The sequence below is a fragment of the Prorops nasuta genome, unplaced genomic scaffold (genome assembly GCF_024137725.1).
Source record: "Prorops nasuta isolate Cenicafe-Biocafe unplaced genomic scaffold, Cenicafe_Pnas_1.2 PNAS00030, whole genome shotgun sequence".
NCBI lineage: Eukaryota > Metazoa > Arthropoda > Insecta > Hymenoptera > Bethylidae > Prorops > Prorops nasuta.
The window spans coordinates 1,229,981-1,245,242 of NW_027116827.1; the positions used below are offsets into that span (position 1 = coordinate 1,229,981).

General features: G+C 32.6%; 2 protein-coding genes across 8 annotated transcripts in view; both read right to left on the reverse strand.

Moving 5' to 3' along the window:
- Positions 1 to 334: 334 nt before the first annotated feature.
- On the reverse strand, positions 335 to 1,793 carry LOC136782772 (copper homeostasis protein cutC homolog). The gene is made up of 2 exons (XM_066742441.1): positions 1,708 to 1,793; positions 335 to 1,482 (listed from the first exon to the last, which is right to left on the reverse strand). Exon 2 carries the CDS (start codon positions 1,463 to 1,465, stop codon positions 737 to 739), a length of 729 nt encoding a protein of 242 aa, XP_066598538.1. The 5' UTR covers positions 1,466 to 1,482; positions 1,708 to 1,793; the 3' UTR covers positions 335 to 736.
- Positions 1,794 to 2,070: 277 nt separating this feature from the next.
- Positions 2,071 to 15,262, reverse strand: part of LOC136782741 (uncharacterized) — a 42,346-nt gene continuing 29,154 nt past the window's right edge. For 3 of the 7 annotated variants that reach the window (XM_066742381.1, XM_066742378.1, XM_066742379.1), the window contains 14 exons: positions 14,479 to 14,559; positions 13,922 to 14,017; positions 13,573 to 13,807; positions 13,028 to 13,099; positions 12,377 to 12,542; positions 12,127 to 12,236; positions 11,864 to 12,039; positions 11,380 to 11,593; positions 11,025 to 11,146; positions 10,342 to 10,518; positions 6,858 to 7,169; positions 6,528 to 6,782; positions 3,419 to 3,552; positions 2,071 to 3,278 (listed from right to left, as the gene is read on the reverse strand). In XM_066742381.1, the coding sequence (XP_066598478.1) occupies positions 3,092 to 3,278; positions 3,419 to 3,552; positions 6,528 to 6,782; positions 6,858 to 7,169; positions 10,342 to 10,518; positions 11,025 to 11,146; positions 11,380 to 11,593; positions 11,864 to 12,039; positions 12,127 to 12,236; positions 12,377 to 12,542; positions 13,028 to 13,099; positions 13,573 to 13,807; positions 13,922 to 14,017; positions 14,479 to 14,559 (2,337 nt within the window). In that variant the 3' untranslated portion in view covers positions 2,071 to 3,091. Of the gene's footprint in view, positions 3,279 to 3,418; positions 3,553 to 3,779; positions 5,642 to 6,527; positions 6,783 to 6,857; positions 7,170 to 10,341; positions 10,519 to 11,024; positions 11,147 to 11,379; positions 11,594 to 11,863; positions 12,040 to 12,126; positions 12,237 to 12,376; positions 12,543 to 13,027; positions 13,100 to 13,572; positions 13,808 to 13,921; positions 14,018 to 14,478; positions 14,560 to 15,262 lie in introns of those variants that run through there. The other 4 variants (XM_066742384.1, XM_066742380.1, XM_066742382.1 and 1 more) reach the window with 4 other exon arrangements.

Here is a 15,262-nt window from a genome sequence, read left to right on the forward strand (position 1 = left end):
AACTTTTCATCTATAAAGATTCAGTGACTCATTATCGGCAACTTCGGTAGTTGACTCGATTTACCAAGAGATATCGCTAAGAGCGATTCTGTAACACAAAATTATGATAACGTTAAAATTCGTTAAGTTTCTAGGGAAATTGGTAATGTCGGTATATGTAATACCAACTGAAATAGGAATTTTTGTGTTACTTCATTATATTAATTTTGACTATAACAAAATTATCATATTTTATTTAAACGTAATATTAAACGTAAGTATATTTTAATTGATATAGGCATTAAAAATGAATGTTTTAACATTTTTTTGAGTCTAACGATGTATACAGTTAGTGCCTTTGTGGTATAGTTAAATAACACAATTAATTCTATATATATAAAAAACCTCTTCATATATATATATATATATATATATATATGTATATATATTTAGTTTACATTAAAATATAAAAATTGGAAAAATATTAAGTTTAATTTCCTACGATTTTTACTGTAAGCTTTAATCTATAAGGTAAATTTATGATAGGAACATTTGTATGATTTCTAAATTTTAATTGAAGAAATATTTGTGACATTTATTATATTTATCTTTTTCGGTAAACCTCTATCGACGCCTATTACGGTCGCCGTTAAGTTAAGGATAGAATTCGGTAGCGACCGCGACACTTTTAACAACAATTATCGAAAATTTTGTGTTAAAGAATCGCTCTTATATAGTATATGTATACTAAATGGTCTCATCTTTTCAGTTTTAGCTTCATTTGAGAGACCAAATTTGTGCATGTTACAAAATTAGTGTCTTCGGTATATCCTGTATTAATTTGATTTGTAGAATCAGAAATTAATATCTTCCTTGTTTTGGCCGATGCATGAATCTCTCGAGCACCAGTGAAGTCTATGATTTTAGAAATATTCTCATGTGTAACACCAGCACCAGGCATAATAATAATTCGATCTCCAAATTTTTTAACCAGTGAAGCTATGAGATCCATTCCTTCATGTGCTGATTGTTTTTGTCCCGAAGTTAAAATTCTCTTAAAGGAAAGATTAATAATTAATTCTAAAGATTTAAATGGATCAGAAACCATATCAAAAGCACGGTGAAAAGTCACTGGTAGCGGATTAGCAGCTTTTACAATCTGTTGACAAATGCACGTATCAACCTGATAATCTTGAGTTAGAGCCCCGAAAACGAAACCATCAACTCCTAAATCTTTAAGATACTTTAAATCATATAGCATAACATCTACTTCTTCTGCGGAATAAATGAAATTCCCGCCACGAGCACGAATCATAGCATAAATTGGTTTTCCCCTAGCAATTGTTTTGATCATTTTTATCAAGCCAAGTGTTGGAGTTAAACCCCCTTCTGACAGCGCTGAACAAACTTCCAGTCTAGAAGCTCCTCCCTCAATGGCATTCCTTGCCGATTCTATCGAATCTACACATACCTCCAGCTGAACCATTTTCTAATCCTGTTTATCTGAAACATATTAACAAGTTTAATAGTTAAACCACATTTATACATTAGAAATGTTTTGAACACAATGAATTTTATCAATCATACGCGTAGCGCTTATATCGAAGATTAAATATATTTAAGATAAATCGTCACAATTTTTATATAAACCTTGATTCATTTTAAATCTTGACTGCATCTCTTAAACAAATATCAAACTACATTATTAAAACTGAAAGTAGTACTTACTCGTTACAACTAACATACCAAATTTTGAAGATTTAAAAACACATTACAAATAACTTTCATTGAAAGTTTAAGAACTTTAAGAGTAATCGTAGTTTATGCCATAAATACACAACTTTATAGAGTTGAACTGTTCAATAAATTTAAAAGCCAAACGCGCCATCTACTGGTAAGCGTAAATTATGAGGTGTTGAAGAGTTATTGCCGCGAAACTTGAAACTAATTACTTATTGCTTTTGGTTCGTTAGTCACTTGACTGGTCTAACATTATACGTAATATCTATAATTTTAAATAGTATCTGTGCTTTTTTAAAATACATATAAGTAAAGGGTTAAAATGGTAAATGAAAATTTAAGACAGGAAAATTATATATTATTTATAATTAATTAAGTAATACTATATTATACAACATAAAATAAAATAATAGTAAGCAAGATACAAGTAAAAAATAATAATATAACAAATATATATGTCTATGCAAATCTCGTAATAAACGACGATACTTAAAATTAAGAATTAAAATATGTCAACAGTAAGGCATAATGATGTAATATGAAAATATTTAATGAATTAATAAAGAAATGATTAAATAATTTGAACACGTCCGTCGAATCGAATATGCCCTACAATTAATTATGTACGAGTTTTGTATATTATTTTAGGGACATTATTGGCTGCCGATTCTAAAATTGCTGCACTAGTATTAAGGAAGACAATATAATATCTACTCTTATTTTGAATATCTTCATTTTAATTTTGACAAGGACCTTATCCATTGAAATTTATTTCCATATCTCAACTAGTAGCAAACATTAGGTCCATACATTACACTACACGAATTTTACAAAATAGATTTGCATTAAATATACAATTATGATTTTTTGTCATGCTTACTGTAAAATATACAATACATAATGTTTATGTCATTTTGGCTTTTAGATTTAACTGCGCGTTATAGATTGTTTCGCTTCCCTACGTTTAATGATTTTAATTAACACCGATTGCACTAAAGTATAAAAGATTCATCATTTAATATAATGTTAAGTTTCCGTTATACATTATTCGGAAGAAACATTTTTACATAAATATAATATAAAACTAAACAGAAATACCCTAAAAATCTAATCCCATTATTTTTTTAAGGTAGTCTGTTAATTAAACAGTTTGGTTTATTTTATAATTAAATAAATTAGGACGAAAAACAAGTTAAAACGTTGCGAAGCGAACAATGCAATTACAGTAATTAACTTTCGCGTACCCTTTTCAAAATTCACTTTTGTTGCTCGTCGAGCAATTACAGTCTATAATATACTATATATAATATAGTTTCTTCATTAATTACAAATTGTGTTGCAATTAATGCTGCAATGATATTTAATATGCGAATCAAAGATCACCATTGGAGACAGCTATTGGAGCTGGGGTAGTTGAGCCATTAGTATTATTTGATGACCATTTGTTTTTATGAGGGTCTACACCAAAACCTTCATCATAGTTTCCTCGTGTAATAAATAATTGTTTAAAATGTGGAATGCAATAAAGTTTACCATTGTTTAAGGTAAAAGTATCCATCCTGTAAAATACAACGGCAAGATTTAGTAGTTTCAAAGCCAAATAGTCAAATAAAGAATAGTCTTTGTTGATTATAACTTTTACTTAATTATAATTGTACTTTTTCTTTATGAAAAAATAATATATAATCAAATTTTTTACCTTAGAATGCAATTGCATTGCAAGCATCGAAAGCACTGTTTATGAAAGATTTTGTTACTCGTTTCAACTTTTTCCAGTGGATATACTTTTTTTTGGCAGCTTTCACAGATATCCATACAAGTTGCCTGAATTTCCTAATATTAGAAATTAAAAAAAAAAATAAATACCAGTTTATGTTTAAAAATGGGTAAATGAAGAGATTAGTAGATAAAAGAAAAAGTACATATGATCAACGGTTACTTTATACCTTTACCCAAACTTAAAATTATTGGAATAAATGTTGATGAATTTGATGATTAAAATTTCATTTTTCGATTTAAATCAAATAAAAGTTCAATTCGTGGTATTATAATGCATTAAATATTGATAAAATAATATTGGCAAAAGAAATCAAAAAGTTCTTTGACAAAAATGATGCTTTTGACGGATTGGCCCTGGGATCATAGTATATTGAATTGACAGTAAATATTATTTTATTTATGAGTAATAATGCTAATATTATAATAAACATTACAAACTAAGAATAACAGAATAATATTATTATGCCGATAAAAGTTATATGGTACAAGACGCAAGAAAACGCAATCTAAATCATTTTCAATAAGATTGCTACTAACTATATCTCAAATAAAATTATAACTTGCTCTTATAAATCTCAGATAAAATTTACTAGCCAATTAGCAACAAATACACCATATAATTTTACAAAAGAAACACAAGGTGTTCGAATAGAAATTTACACGTTTAAATATCAACAACAACCTGGATTTATACGTAATATTAAATACACATTAATAATTTTTCCTAGGAATTATTGCATAACAATTCCAAAATAAATCATTTTAGCGATAATTAAGTAATTAAATGACGTCCCATATAAAAACGTAAAAAAATGTTACAAAGATATTTGGTTTTTTTAAAGATTATGTTTTTTATCAATATTAAATTGGTATTCCATGAATCAATTTTTTTGTTTTACGCTCGTAACTTTTAAATATTCAACTCAAAATTAAAATCTTTTGTTCTCATGATCCGAGACGTACCTACTCTCCATTAAATTCTCAAGTAATATTATATCATAGATTACAGAGACTACAGCTGATTGAAAATCTGGCATATTGTTTAAAAAGTAACGTCCTTCATACAATTGTACAGAAATCCAAATGTGTATAATGATCGAAAGGCTTATATTAAATAAGTTTTTCTAAAATTTGTCGTGTAAAATATTATGCTTAATGAATAACACTACGTGAAGCCTTTTGTTTAATTTAATCGCAACATTTGATCTGCCTCGATTAGTTTAAGTTAAGTTGAGGAAGCACTTGTGGTTTTACATCGAGACTTCCCCATAAATTACTTGGCACATTCAGAAAAAAAAGGTCAAAGGCAAATATATATATTTTTATAAAAAATCATTAAGGCTTTGTATTCAAACGCTTCTCTCGTTATATCACTTAGAAGTTAATTGTTTTAAAAATTCAATCTGCTTATTACCTAAAATTTCATTTTCCTGAAGGAAGCGACCAGTCTTATTATAAAAGTACCAACGCATGCTTTTATGTCGCATTGTTTGTTTCAACTTTTTATATAAATTGTTTCTACTGTTTGGTTGAGAAATATTCTTAAAAAATATGTATATTTAACAATTAATCTATAGTCATGCGCTCATACTCTTACAATAAAATTACAATGAAAAATAAATTGGCGTTTATTTCTTTTAAATACTTAATAGTAAATATTGCAAAATACGTCAAGTATCTGATAAAAAACAATTTCTTCGGGGTTAAATGGCATTTTGCTCCTCATTTCATATCAAATAAACTAAATAAAATAAAAATAATTTCGTTTATAGATAATATACGTAATATTTCCTTAAACTTTTAATTAGAATAGCAATTTTTAATCAATATATATTTTAAACTGACAACTTTATTTAAAAGAAAATACTCGACAAATCCTGCTGTGCACATTCAGACGGTCTATTAGAATATTAACACATAACATATATGATACAATATAAGCTAAAAATATTGTTCTAACATAATTCGTCAATGACCAGATCTTCTGCAGAAACAGGAGACCGTACATCTGAAATATTATTGCCTTTCCATAGAACAAAACTAAGGTTGTTCCTTCCCGTGGCATTCTTGAAATATTCACCATCTCATAGATAATGTGAATCTTCCTCATCGTAGTTGGACTTCGTAATATCAGTCTCCTTTACTGTTCGCGTCCAAACAAAAGTCTCATGAAACAATTGTGATTATTTGTCTAATCGAAATCACACCACAAGCAGGTCACGATCAAATTGCAGGCACAGCATACTTCACAATGATAAAAATTAACAATTTTTATGACAACATACAAAAAAATGGAGTATTCGTTAATAGAAAATAATCACACAAATATTAATAACCATGCCTTATATTATTTACACATACACGATAGATCTTAAGATTGTCACTTTATATTTACGCAGATTTGTAAATAAAACGCTTTGCAGCTAAAACTGTTATGATAAAATCTAATTCAGAGCATCGTACTCGATGCGTTGTAATTAATAAGTATACAAATTTTAGAATAAAAGAGATTATAATTTCATCTAGATAGGCGAGTACACGTGTAAGGGCCAAGCAATCAAATGCGCAAATTATATTGCAATTAACATTATGAAAATTTGGGAAAAAATGATACCACGAAACGTATACAATATATGACACAACAGTAATAGAAAATTCGTGCATTTTTCATTCTCTTAAAAGTTAATTCTGCTATTATACTTATCTGCATGCACGATATCAACATAGCACAAGGTTTCGTTGTTAATTATTATAAACGAATAGAAAAAAACTTGAATTCTTGTTTACTAATGCATTCTAACACCAACGTGGGTATTCGTCATTCTCATTAAGATTAAAAATGATAAAAATGATAATTGTGGGAAAGAAATGTGATTGAGTAGGATGATGATAGTTGAAAAAGACATTAAATGTATGATGGGAACAACTGATTCAGAGTGGTGTACGTAAGGGCTGGATTTAAAGCATTGCAAGTGATGAAGCCTGAGGCGTCGAGTTATCGTGAGGAAAATTTGTAATATTAAACTTACCACAAATCGGTTGACTTTGACCTTGGGTGTGCGTGGTGATTCGCTGTTCTGCGAGCCAAGGGACTCGAAACGCTTTCTCAAGCTGCTCGCAGATTCTATGCTCGACTGATCGCCCGTACTACCTTGAGCAATTTCCATTTCCGCAACATTATGATTGCTCACCTTACCATCGGTTTCTTCCCAATGTTCAAATTTGGCGCGCAGTGTCTTTGCGCGAGCTGCATTTTGCGCTTGTTTCAAAAACTCATCTTCAACCTAACAATCATGTAAATTCCACATTTAGAAGAAAAATAAAAATTTCATCGGAATTTAATAAAAATTCCTACTCACTTTATCGGAAGCCCGTACATAGTTGGGATCCCTGTCGTCACCACTGTCTTCACCACCGGACTCTTCTTCTTCGTCCTCGTCGTCCTCTGTATCCGAAGCAGTTGCCTTGGCAAATTTATCTTCCGGTGGGGGCGTAAAACGTTTCAATGGTTTCGGGCCGTCTGGTAAATCTTCCTTAGTCGCTTTCTCCTCCATCTGCCGGAAAATCGACAGCATCTTCCTAGCAGTGTCTGTGTGCACCACTTCGCTCACCCTGTCTTCTGCTCTTACCACTCCTGGATCTCGATAAATTTCACGTTCCGGTGAATCCATCTACGATCATAGCGCATGCACGTTAATTCACTTGGAAAATAAAATCATTTTATAACACGCTACTTATTATAACTCATATTATACATGTGCAAACGCATCAAGTTAGTGCAGAACGTACAAATCAAATTAAAAATCAAACCAATTGCGTTCGGGTGACATCTATATATGTACATGGAGAGAATTAATAAGCTATGTACTATGAAGAGAAATTTTTCATAATAGTATAAAAGATTAAATTTTCTTGTTAAATTCTTTAACTATTCTTAGATACTCTTAATTTAAATAAATTACGTTTAATTAATCAATATTAACTGTTTTCAACTATATATTTACTCAATGACAAAAGATTCCTTCATTTGATTAATTCGTGCCTCCTTTAATTAGATTAATATTAGCTGACATTTCTCTCCGTGTACAAATAGGTAAATTACAAGTTTAAGAATAATGCAAGTGATTACTGAAAATAAAATCGGTAACTGTCAAGGACAATACGTTGGATTAATAATATAGTATAGAATATATATTGTCCGGCATGTGCAGAAGAGAGTTTCGAAAATTCAGGTAGGGGTCCCCCAACATTCTGGCAACCCTTTCCACCGACTAAACCAGGAGTGACTCAAGGCGAGAGAGGCTTCTTTATGCGAAGACTACTCGTATTCTATACACACGTTAGTGATCGCTGACGCACGTAAGCTCACCTCATGTGTGTGCGTATTTCTACCTGGAACGGTGACTCCGCCAGGTATAAGTCGAAAACCCGATCACGCAGCCGTACACACACACACACATACTCATATATATATACATTAATTCGGGCATACACGCGCAAAAGTAAGAGGCTCGAACTGAGCCTGACCGAGAAATCTCTCGTCGATGAGGCAATTTTGCATCCTCGCACAGGACTTTTCACACGTAGCATTTATTTTTGCGCGTTTGCTCTAACGCGTATTAACCGTTATAAACTATAATCCATTCGTTGATATAAGCAGAGAGAATTGTGGTTCGCAATGAAATTGACTCTAACAACAACAAATTGATAGATCAAAAGATACAAAGACCACAGAGTTAGTTTTATGACCAGACTACTGGCAGACTCTTCAATTATTATCACTTGTGTCAATCAGTAACCGGCGTGACATTTGTTCACCGAGCGTGTTTCCGTTTGTCCTTACATTAATCGTATTAAAACTTATATATATATATATATATATATATATATATTAAGTAAGTACATAAAATTATAATCCTCTTTCGATATTATCATACGTTACATTTCAATGACCAAAATAATGCCTTCTATATGTATACAAAATAATAACACTATTCCTTTTGATACGATTCCTTTTTAACCTCTACCCCCACAAATCCGTAGGAAAAAAATCAATCGATGAATTTACGAGTTCAGTCAGCGACCATGAGTCCCAAAGTCCCCAAAAGCATCAAAGGAGTTCTTTTATAAAAACTCGGTGACTCATGCGGCAGAAGGGAACGGAGTTTTGACGGTTGAATTTTTCTTTTAAAAAACTCCGTCGCTAAATAAAAAACTGCAGTATTATCACACTCAATAGCCTCATTAATATTAACACGTTTCAACTTGATGTACTTGGTATCGTATGTGAATTAAAAAAAAAAAAAAACAATTATCAATGAAAACAACTGTACACGGTTACCTTTGAAAAAACTGTTTAAATTTTGGTAGCCAGGAGAATAAAGAGAATGGTACGTGTACCAACTGGATATTGCGCGAGCTTTGAATTTTGTCAGGATCCGTCAATTTCGAGTGAGTAGGACAGTTGCTATGCGGTCTACACGCAAAGGGTACACGACTCTTACTGGCGGAGCGTCACCGTGTGAGTTACTGTGAGACTTGAGAGGGCAGCCCGCAGCGGCAGCCCCGCTCTGCCTTCTGCTTTTGCCTTCTGCCACTGCTTTGCTTGGTCCGCCGCGTCGCTCTTTGCGAATGGAAGGATGTAGGAATATTAACGGTAAAAGTATGCTTACTGCTGCTCTTGCTCCTGCTCTGACCAGTTGCTGGTTCAAGGACAAACGTGAAACCGACTGCTATTGTGCAACGAGCTTTCGCTCCTATTTTACACCCTTCATTTAGGCTTCAAATTTAAGCTCAGCTATTACCGACCACTACCATTCATTAATTATTTTCTCCCTATTTGCTATTTGTAAAAAGTACTTTTAAACTTTCTCAAATATTAACGTAAAATGTATATTGACTTTTCAGACTCTCGGATTAAAATTTAATTCTGTTATAATACAAAGTCGAACAAATTAAATTCCTTTTATATCAAACGTTGAATAATGACTCCATCGTTAATATTTTTATGCCTTTATCACATAATCGTTTTATCTTGAAAAGTTAAGCGGCAAGAGTAGAATTTTTAAATATTTCGATGAATAAGCATTGTTTATCGGTAGGGTCATTTAGTATGTCGGAAATTGATAATGTGATTTATTATGAAGTAAAGAAAGATAGCAAGTGACAAAAATTATTTGAGAAATTAATCGTTTAAAATGAAAAAAAAGACAAAAAAACAAAAGTGGATCTATCATGAGACGAGTTCTATGAATTATAGACTCAATCAGACTATATCTCTTTCATTAAATCTGATAAATTCATCAGAGAAACTTTTTAGAATTAATTACTAAACCTACCAGCTTTTATCCAGAATAATAAAATCATTGGAGCGCCAATAATGAAAACAAGTAAAAGCAGATAATTTAGGCTTTCAATGATTTAGTCGACGCATTACTTACTATCAGCTTTCTCTCATTAAAACGATACATTCAAAGATTACATTGGTCGATCTTATGATTTCATTGCAAATGCCGTCAATACGAATGGGAAACTGTTTCGTTTTAAAAAGTGAGAAAGATACGAGAAAAACGATAGAAGCGCCATGCACACAAAAGTTAAAGCCAATACACTAATAGCTAGAATATTATTATACATGTTTATCGTACGAAAGGACTGTTAAACAAAATTAATGTATGAATTAGCAACTATTTCAGTTAAATGTAAAATGCTCAAATTCGTGAAAGGCATAAGGTTAGAGCAATCCAGAGTGAGTGTTTGACACTTGGTTCAATTAGTATTTTGGTTCGCGAATTAAATTAATTGGTTAATTCATTCAACAGCTCACTTCCCAAACAAGCGAACCTTGACTTGACCGTCGCGAGGCGGTGTAATTCTGAACTGTTTTCGCTGCTTCTCTGGCTCCTTATAAGTTTCAAAAAATTTGAATTTATTGGAAATGTCCGAAGTTTCGACGTGAACCTCCTCTGTCTGATCTGAGCTGCGCACTACGTCATCCGAAACTTGACGTCCCATGAACGCCTTTTACAATATATTCTTATCATTATTTTTCATTTAACATTGTATACTAAATTAATTAATAATATACGAATAATGAACAATGATATAGGAGCTCTCCTAAAAATTAGTTTAAGTACACTAGAGTTTATGTTCGATTTTTTTTTAAACATGATCAACCGACTGGGAAAATTCATTCTAAGTAAAATACTCTTGGCCACATATTCAATATTAATTGTAAAAGCGTTGCCTTTATCAGACCGTAGCCTTGTCAAAGCACATGGCTTTATATGGTCTGAGTACCTTGTAATAAACGAAAAAGTAAGGTCAATAAATTTTTTTACAATTGCATGAGCTGTGTGTATATTGTATAATTAATTTTTGAATAAATGGAATCTGTTCTTCTAATGCGGAAAATGTACTAAAAGTGAGAAAAACACATTATGCAACAATGCTCTCTAATGAAAACAAAACACGAAATTTGCACTTTTCATAAAAGATTTGTATAGTTGAATGAAAAGTAAACTTACATCTCTGGCACGTCTAGGTGCATCAACAGGAGTCTTCGGATTAACTGGAGTTACTGGTCTCCCCGTCTTGGCCGCAGATGCATCCAATTCCAAGAAGAGAGAACGAGATTTCCTACTGATACCTGCATAATGAATGAATTTAATTCTGAAACTCAATAGTTTCTACATATCAGTGAATTCTTTAACTCTAATTTCATTTTACTGGTGGTGATTTATAAACTTTCCTAGAAAAACTTTTCATCAAAGACTTTGATAATTTTCCAAATTATAAAATTTATATATTTCAGAACTTACTGCTTCGGGTAGTATTAACAATTAAAAAGAATGATAAGAAGAACGGCGTGTACTATAATACCTGCAGCAATTACTTCCTCATCGGCTTTTTCCGGCTTAGGCTTGTTGTCCGTTTCATCATCCGTGGCAGCAATAGGTTCACCTCTTTCGAATCTCTCTTTGATGGAACGAGCATTCGTTGTATGCTGTATTTCTTCAGCGGCATTTATCTTTGTCACGCGCTCGCTTCCGGCTACAGCTTGCTGATACATCTCCTTCATCTTTCCCTGTTTGCCCTAGAACAGTCGTCAGGCGTCGTCTTGAATTAATGCCTCTTAGAACGGCCCTGCGGTTTCATTAGAAACACTCAAGACAATTATTTAACAAATTGCATGTAAATAGAAGCTCCGGCCACTACACATTCAATATATTGTTAACATTTATTAGCATTGTATGCTAATATATTCAACTTAATCTCTTTACAGTAGGAACACTTGCGCAAGTATATTGATTTACTAAACTCCTATTGTCCTTAAAATAGGAAGAAAGAGTAACATTGGAATTACCATGAAGAGCCGAGAGCGAATGCCAGCTATCTCTTCTTTTCTAGCTTCGCGTTGTGTTTCGCGTCTTCCTTGTTGGCTAGTAGTCTCCCAACGGTTCTTGATATCATCCATCTTTGAGAAACTTATAGGACGTTCACGTGTCGTTCGTTTGGCTTTAACAATATCTCTTTCTGTATCTGCAAAATTTTCTTGTTTATTTTAATCACTGATGAACACAATAATCCATAGTTCTATTATTCTATCAAATTCTATGGGTTTGTTACCTTCGGTGTCTTCCTCTTCCTCTTCTGTTTCACTTTCACTAGATTCTTCATAATGAATGCCATTTAGAGAATCATCAGCTACTCCAATGTCCATGCCTTTAGCCTGAAATCTGACGAAATAATTACCTTAAAAAACTATTGGACAAATGTTATAGTTCGATATACTATATATATATATATATATATATAATTTAATCAAATATTATATTATTAAAATACTTTGTGTTAATGTTGAAGCTGCTATACTTACTTGGCGAGTTTACTGAGAATGCTCGCTGACCTCTTCACCGCTACTTGCGAAGGTGACCTTTCTATATCATTTGTGTTTTCAGTACTGGCTTTTTCAAACACTTGGAAACGTGACTTCACATTCAGACTTGACAGCTCCTCCAGTCCCAAGTCTGGTTTGTCCGAAGCTAAAATTTAAAACAATCACCGCTATTTAAGCAACTATTTACTGATATTTTCTAAACACTGAATATTAGTCACTCTACAGGCGATTAAATATCAGAGCAACTCTTTTATTTTAAACTTTGATCAATTATTGTATAAGCAATATTATGATTCACCTATTGATTTAAATTTCATGTGTCAAAATACATGCAGCCACTGGCTAAGTACTAATAACTAGCTAGAATGTTTGAACATTTGTATCTCCATATTACTTTAATAAGCTACAAATTAGCTATTTAATTAATGTCTATTGAATAACCTATAGTGAATTTTATTTAATTAAAAAATGTAAAGAGTTAAAAAAGTATACAGATCTATACAAACACACTGAAACTCTTAGTAATAAGCAAAAAATTTGATATTTTTAAAAGTCAGTTTACTACAAACACTTCACACTGTTAGATAATGTTAGAACATATTTCTAACGCGTTAATTTTGTCAGTTTTACCTCTGACCACATCGGGGGGCAACTCTTTCGGCTCATTCTCCCGTATGATCATCTCCGGCTTTCGAGGTCGAACTGAGAAGTTTACAAGACAACTCTTTGTCGTATTAACGATTTCGTTTAACATTTGCAGATTTTTAAAAAGGATTACACAGAAGCTTATAATTATAAATGGTATATCCTACTGTGTGTAACATCAACGAGGAGAGCTGCTACATAATTTCTTTTCCGTCGATATTCTATACCAAATTACAGTACGGCTCTCGTACCATGAGATTAAATATTATATCAGCATTGCATTATAAAGAATGATGCACGACAAAAAATATCTAACAATTGAAAGTGAAAAAACTCTTTAAAAAAAATTAATTATTCAGCTAAAGAGAATATTCATTCTTTAAGAAGAAATTATACCTCGCATTCAGTGCCATAGAAAGACTTGCAGTAAATTTGAAATGTAGCATGGTGCTTAAAGAGATTATTCGATACTCAATAGAAGGGATAGGGTCGAGGAAAAGATAAATGCAAAAAGATTGTCATTGACGTACCAGGGTGTTCGGTCTCTTCGACCGGTTTCGGTTGGAAGAGCTCTTTGAAGTGAGCCTTACAGTAAAGCGTGCTCTCATGGCTCTCATAATTGTCGACGTTAAGCTGTTTGCTACACTGAACGCATCGGAAGCAATTCTTGTGCCAGACGAGACCTTCAGCTTTTGTCTGTTCCATTTGAAACACGACTTTACCGCAACTGCGGCAGGTCGGATTTGAATCACCATTTTGGCCCACCTACGTTGCAGAAACATCCGTTTATCATATCTCTCGCGTAGCTTTACAATTATTTTATCCATATAACATATCTCATTTTTAACTATTAAAATTTTTTACGTCTTCTATACATACCGCATTTAACTGCTGTTGTACTTTCCCAGCATCCACGGAGCGTACGTGCAAGACAGTCTTCTTACTTAGTGCATCAAATTTGTTAAAACTGGATTTCTGCAAATAGACATGCGTATAAAAGGCTTTATTAAAAGCCATACGTTATTGTAAATAATGATTGTAGAATAGTTGCTTCGCTAAAAAATTTTAAACCCGTGGAACGGCTTATTTGAAACTTTCTGATACAATTTTTGCTATGATTTTCTATCTGCATTTGAATTAAAGAAATAAATAGAATAAGTGTAACAGCATAATTAGAGAAATCTCTCTAGTGGATTAAAAATCAAATACTTATTAAATAATGACACATGAAGCAAAGAAATTTAATGATTCAAACACATATAGTAATGGAATAAAAATTTGAATACACGTTCTGCTAGATAATATTGCTGCGGAAATTACATGTATATTATAGGAGTTATGCAGAGGTGTGAAGTACTATTATTCTGAGAGAAAAATGAGTGAAATCATACCTCAGCATTAATGATCGTTTATCGTGCATATTAGCAGAGTCTTACCTCTAAGCGCCATAACTCATTGCCCCTCTCCATCTCCTTACCATTGCTCGTTAAGCTTGCCAAACTACAGTACGAAGCCCTCTGTCGCGAGGTTGAAAATTTTCAGTTAGGGTTTCATGCACGTCCAGAGCATCCAACATAAAGACAGAAGCAGCATATTGACTGCGTGTTAGTAATGGTAAATTTCGAAAGCGTTACCTTGACAATCCGACGACGCAGTCTTGGAATATTGGTATCAATTTTCACTCGAAGTACAGACAAACTTTAATTTTTCTCACTTTCTTACTTGAACGAAACATTACACAGATAATTAACAAAATTAGCAGAAGCCAGGAAAAGGTATACGATTATTTTTGGGGGATATGCAATCAACAATGTGTACGATCACAAAACGGTACGGACCCCCGCCAAGCACTGCATCGTTGGAGAGACAACGGGGAAGAGAAGGAAAATAAGAAAATAAGAAAAGAAGAAGAAGAAGAAGAGTCGCCGAGATGAGAAGACAACGCTGGAGACTGAAGACTCATTGTTTCCGAAAGTACATTCGACATAGAATTCTACGAGTAAAATGAAATTGCCCATAGAATCAACTATATTTTTGGCACGATCCAATCTGCCGTCAGTGGTAAACAGGACTTGTGGAAATGATGGATGGATGAATCCGTTAAGCGAGAATATGAGAAAGCTCTCACGTGTCGTTGGCCAAGGAAATATCCGATTAGACATAAGGCCGCAGCCATGTAGTAACATACACCTCCAGCTATTTTATACGTTTCACCTACAC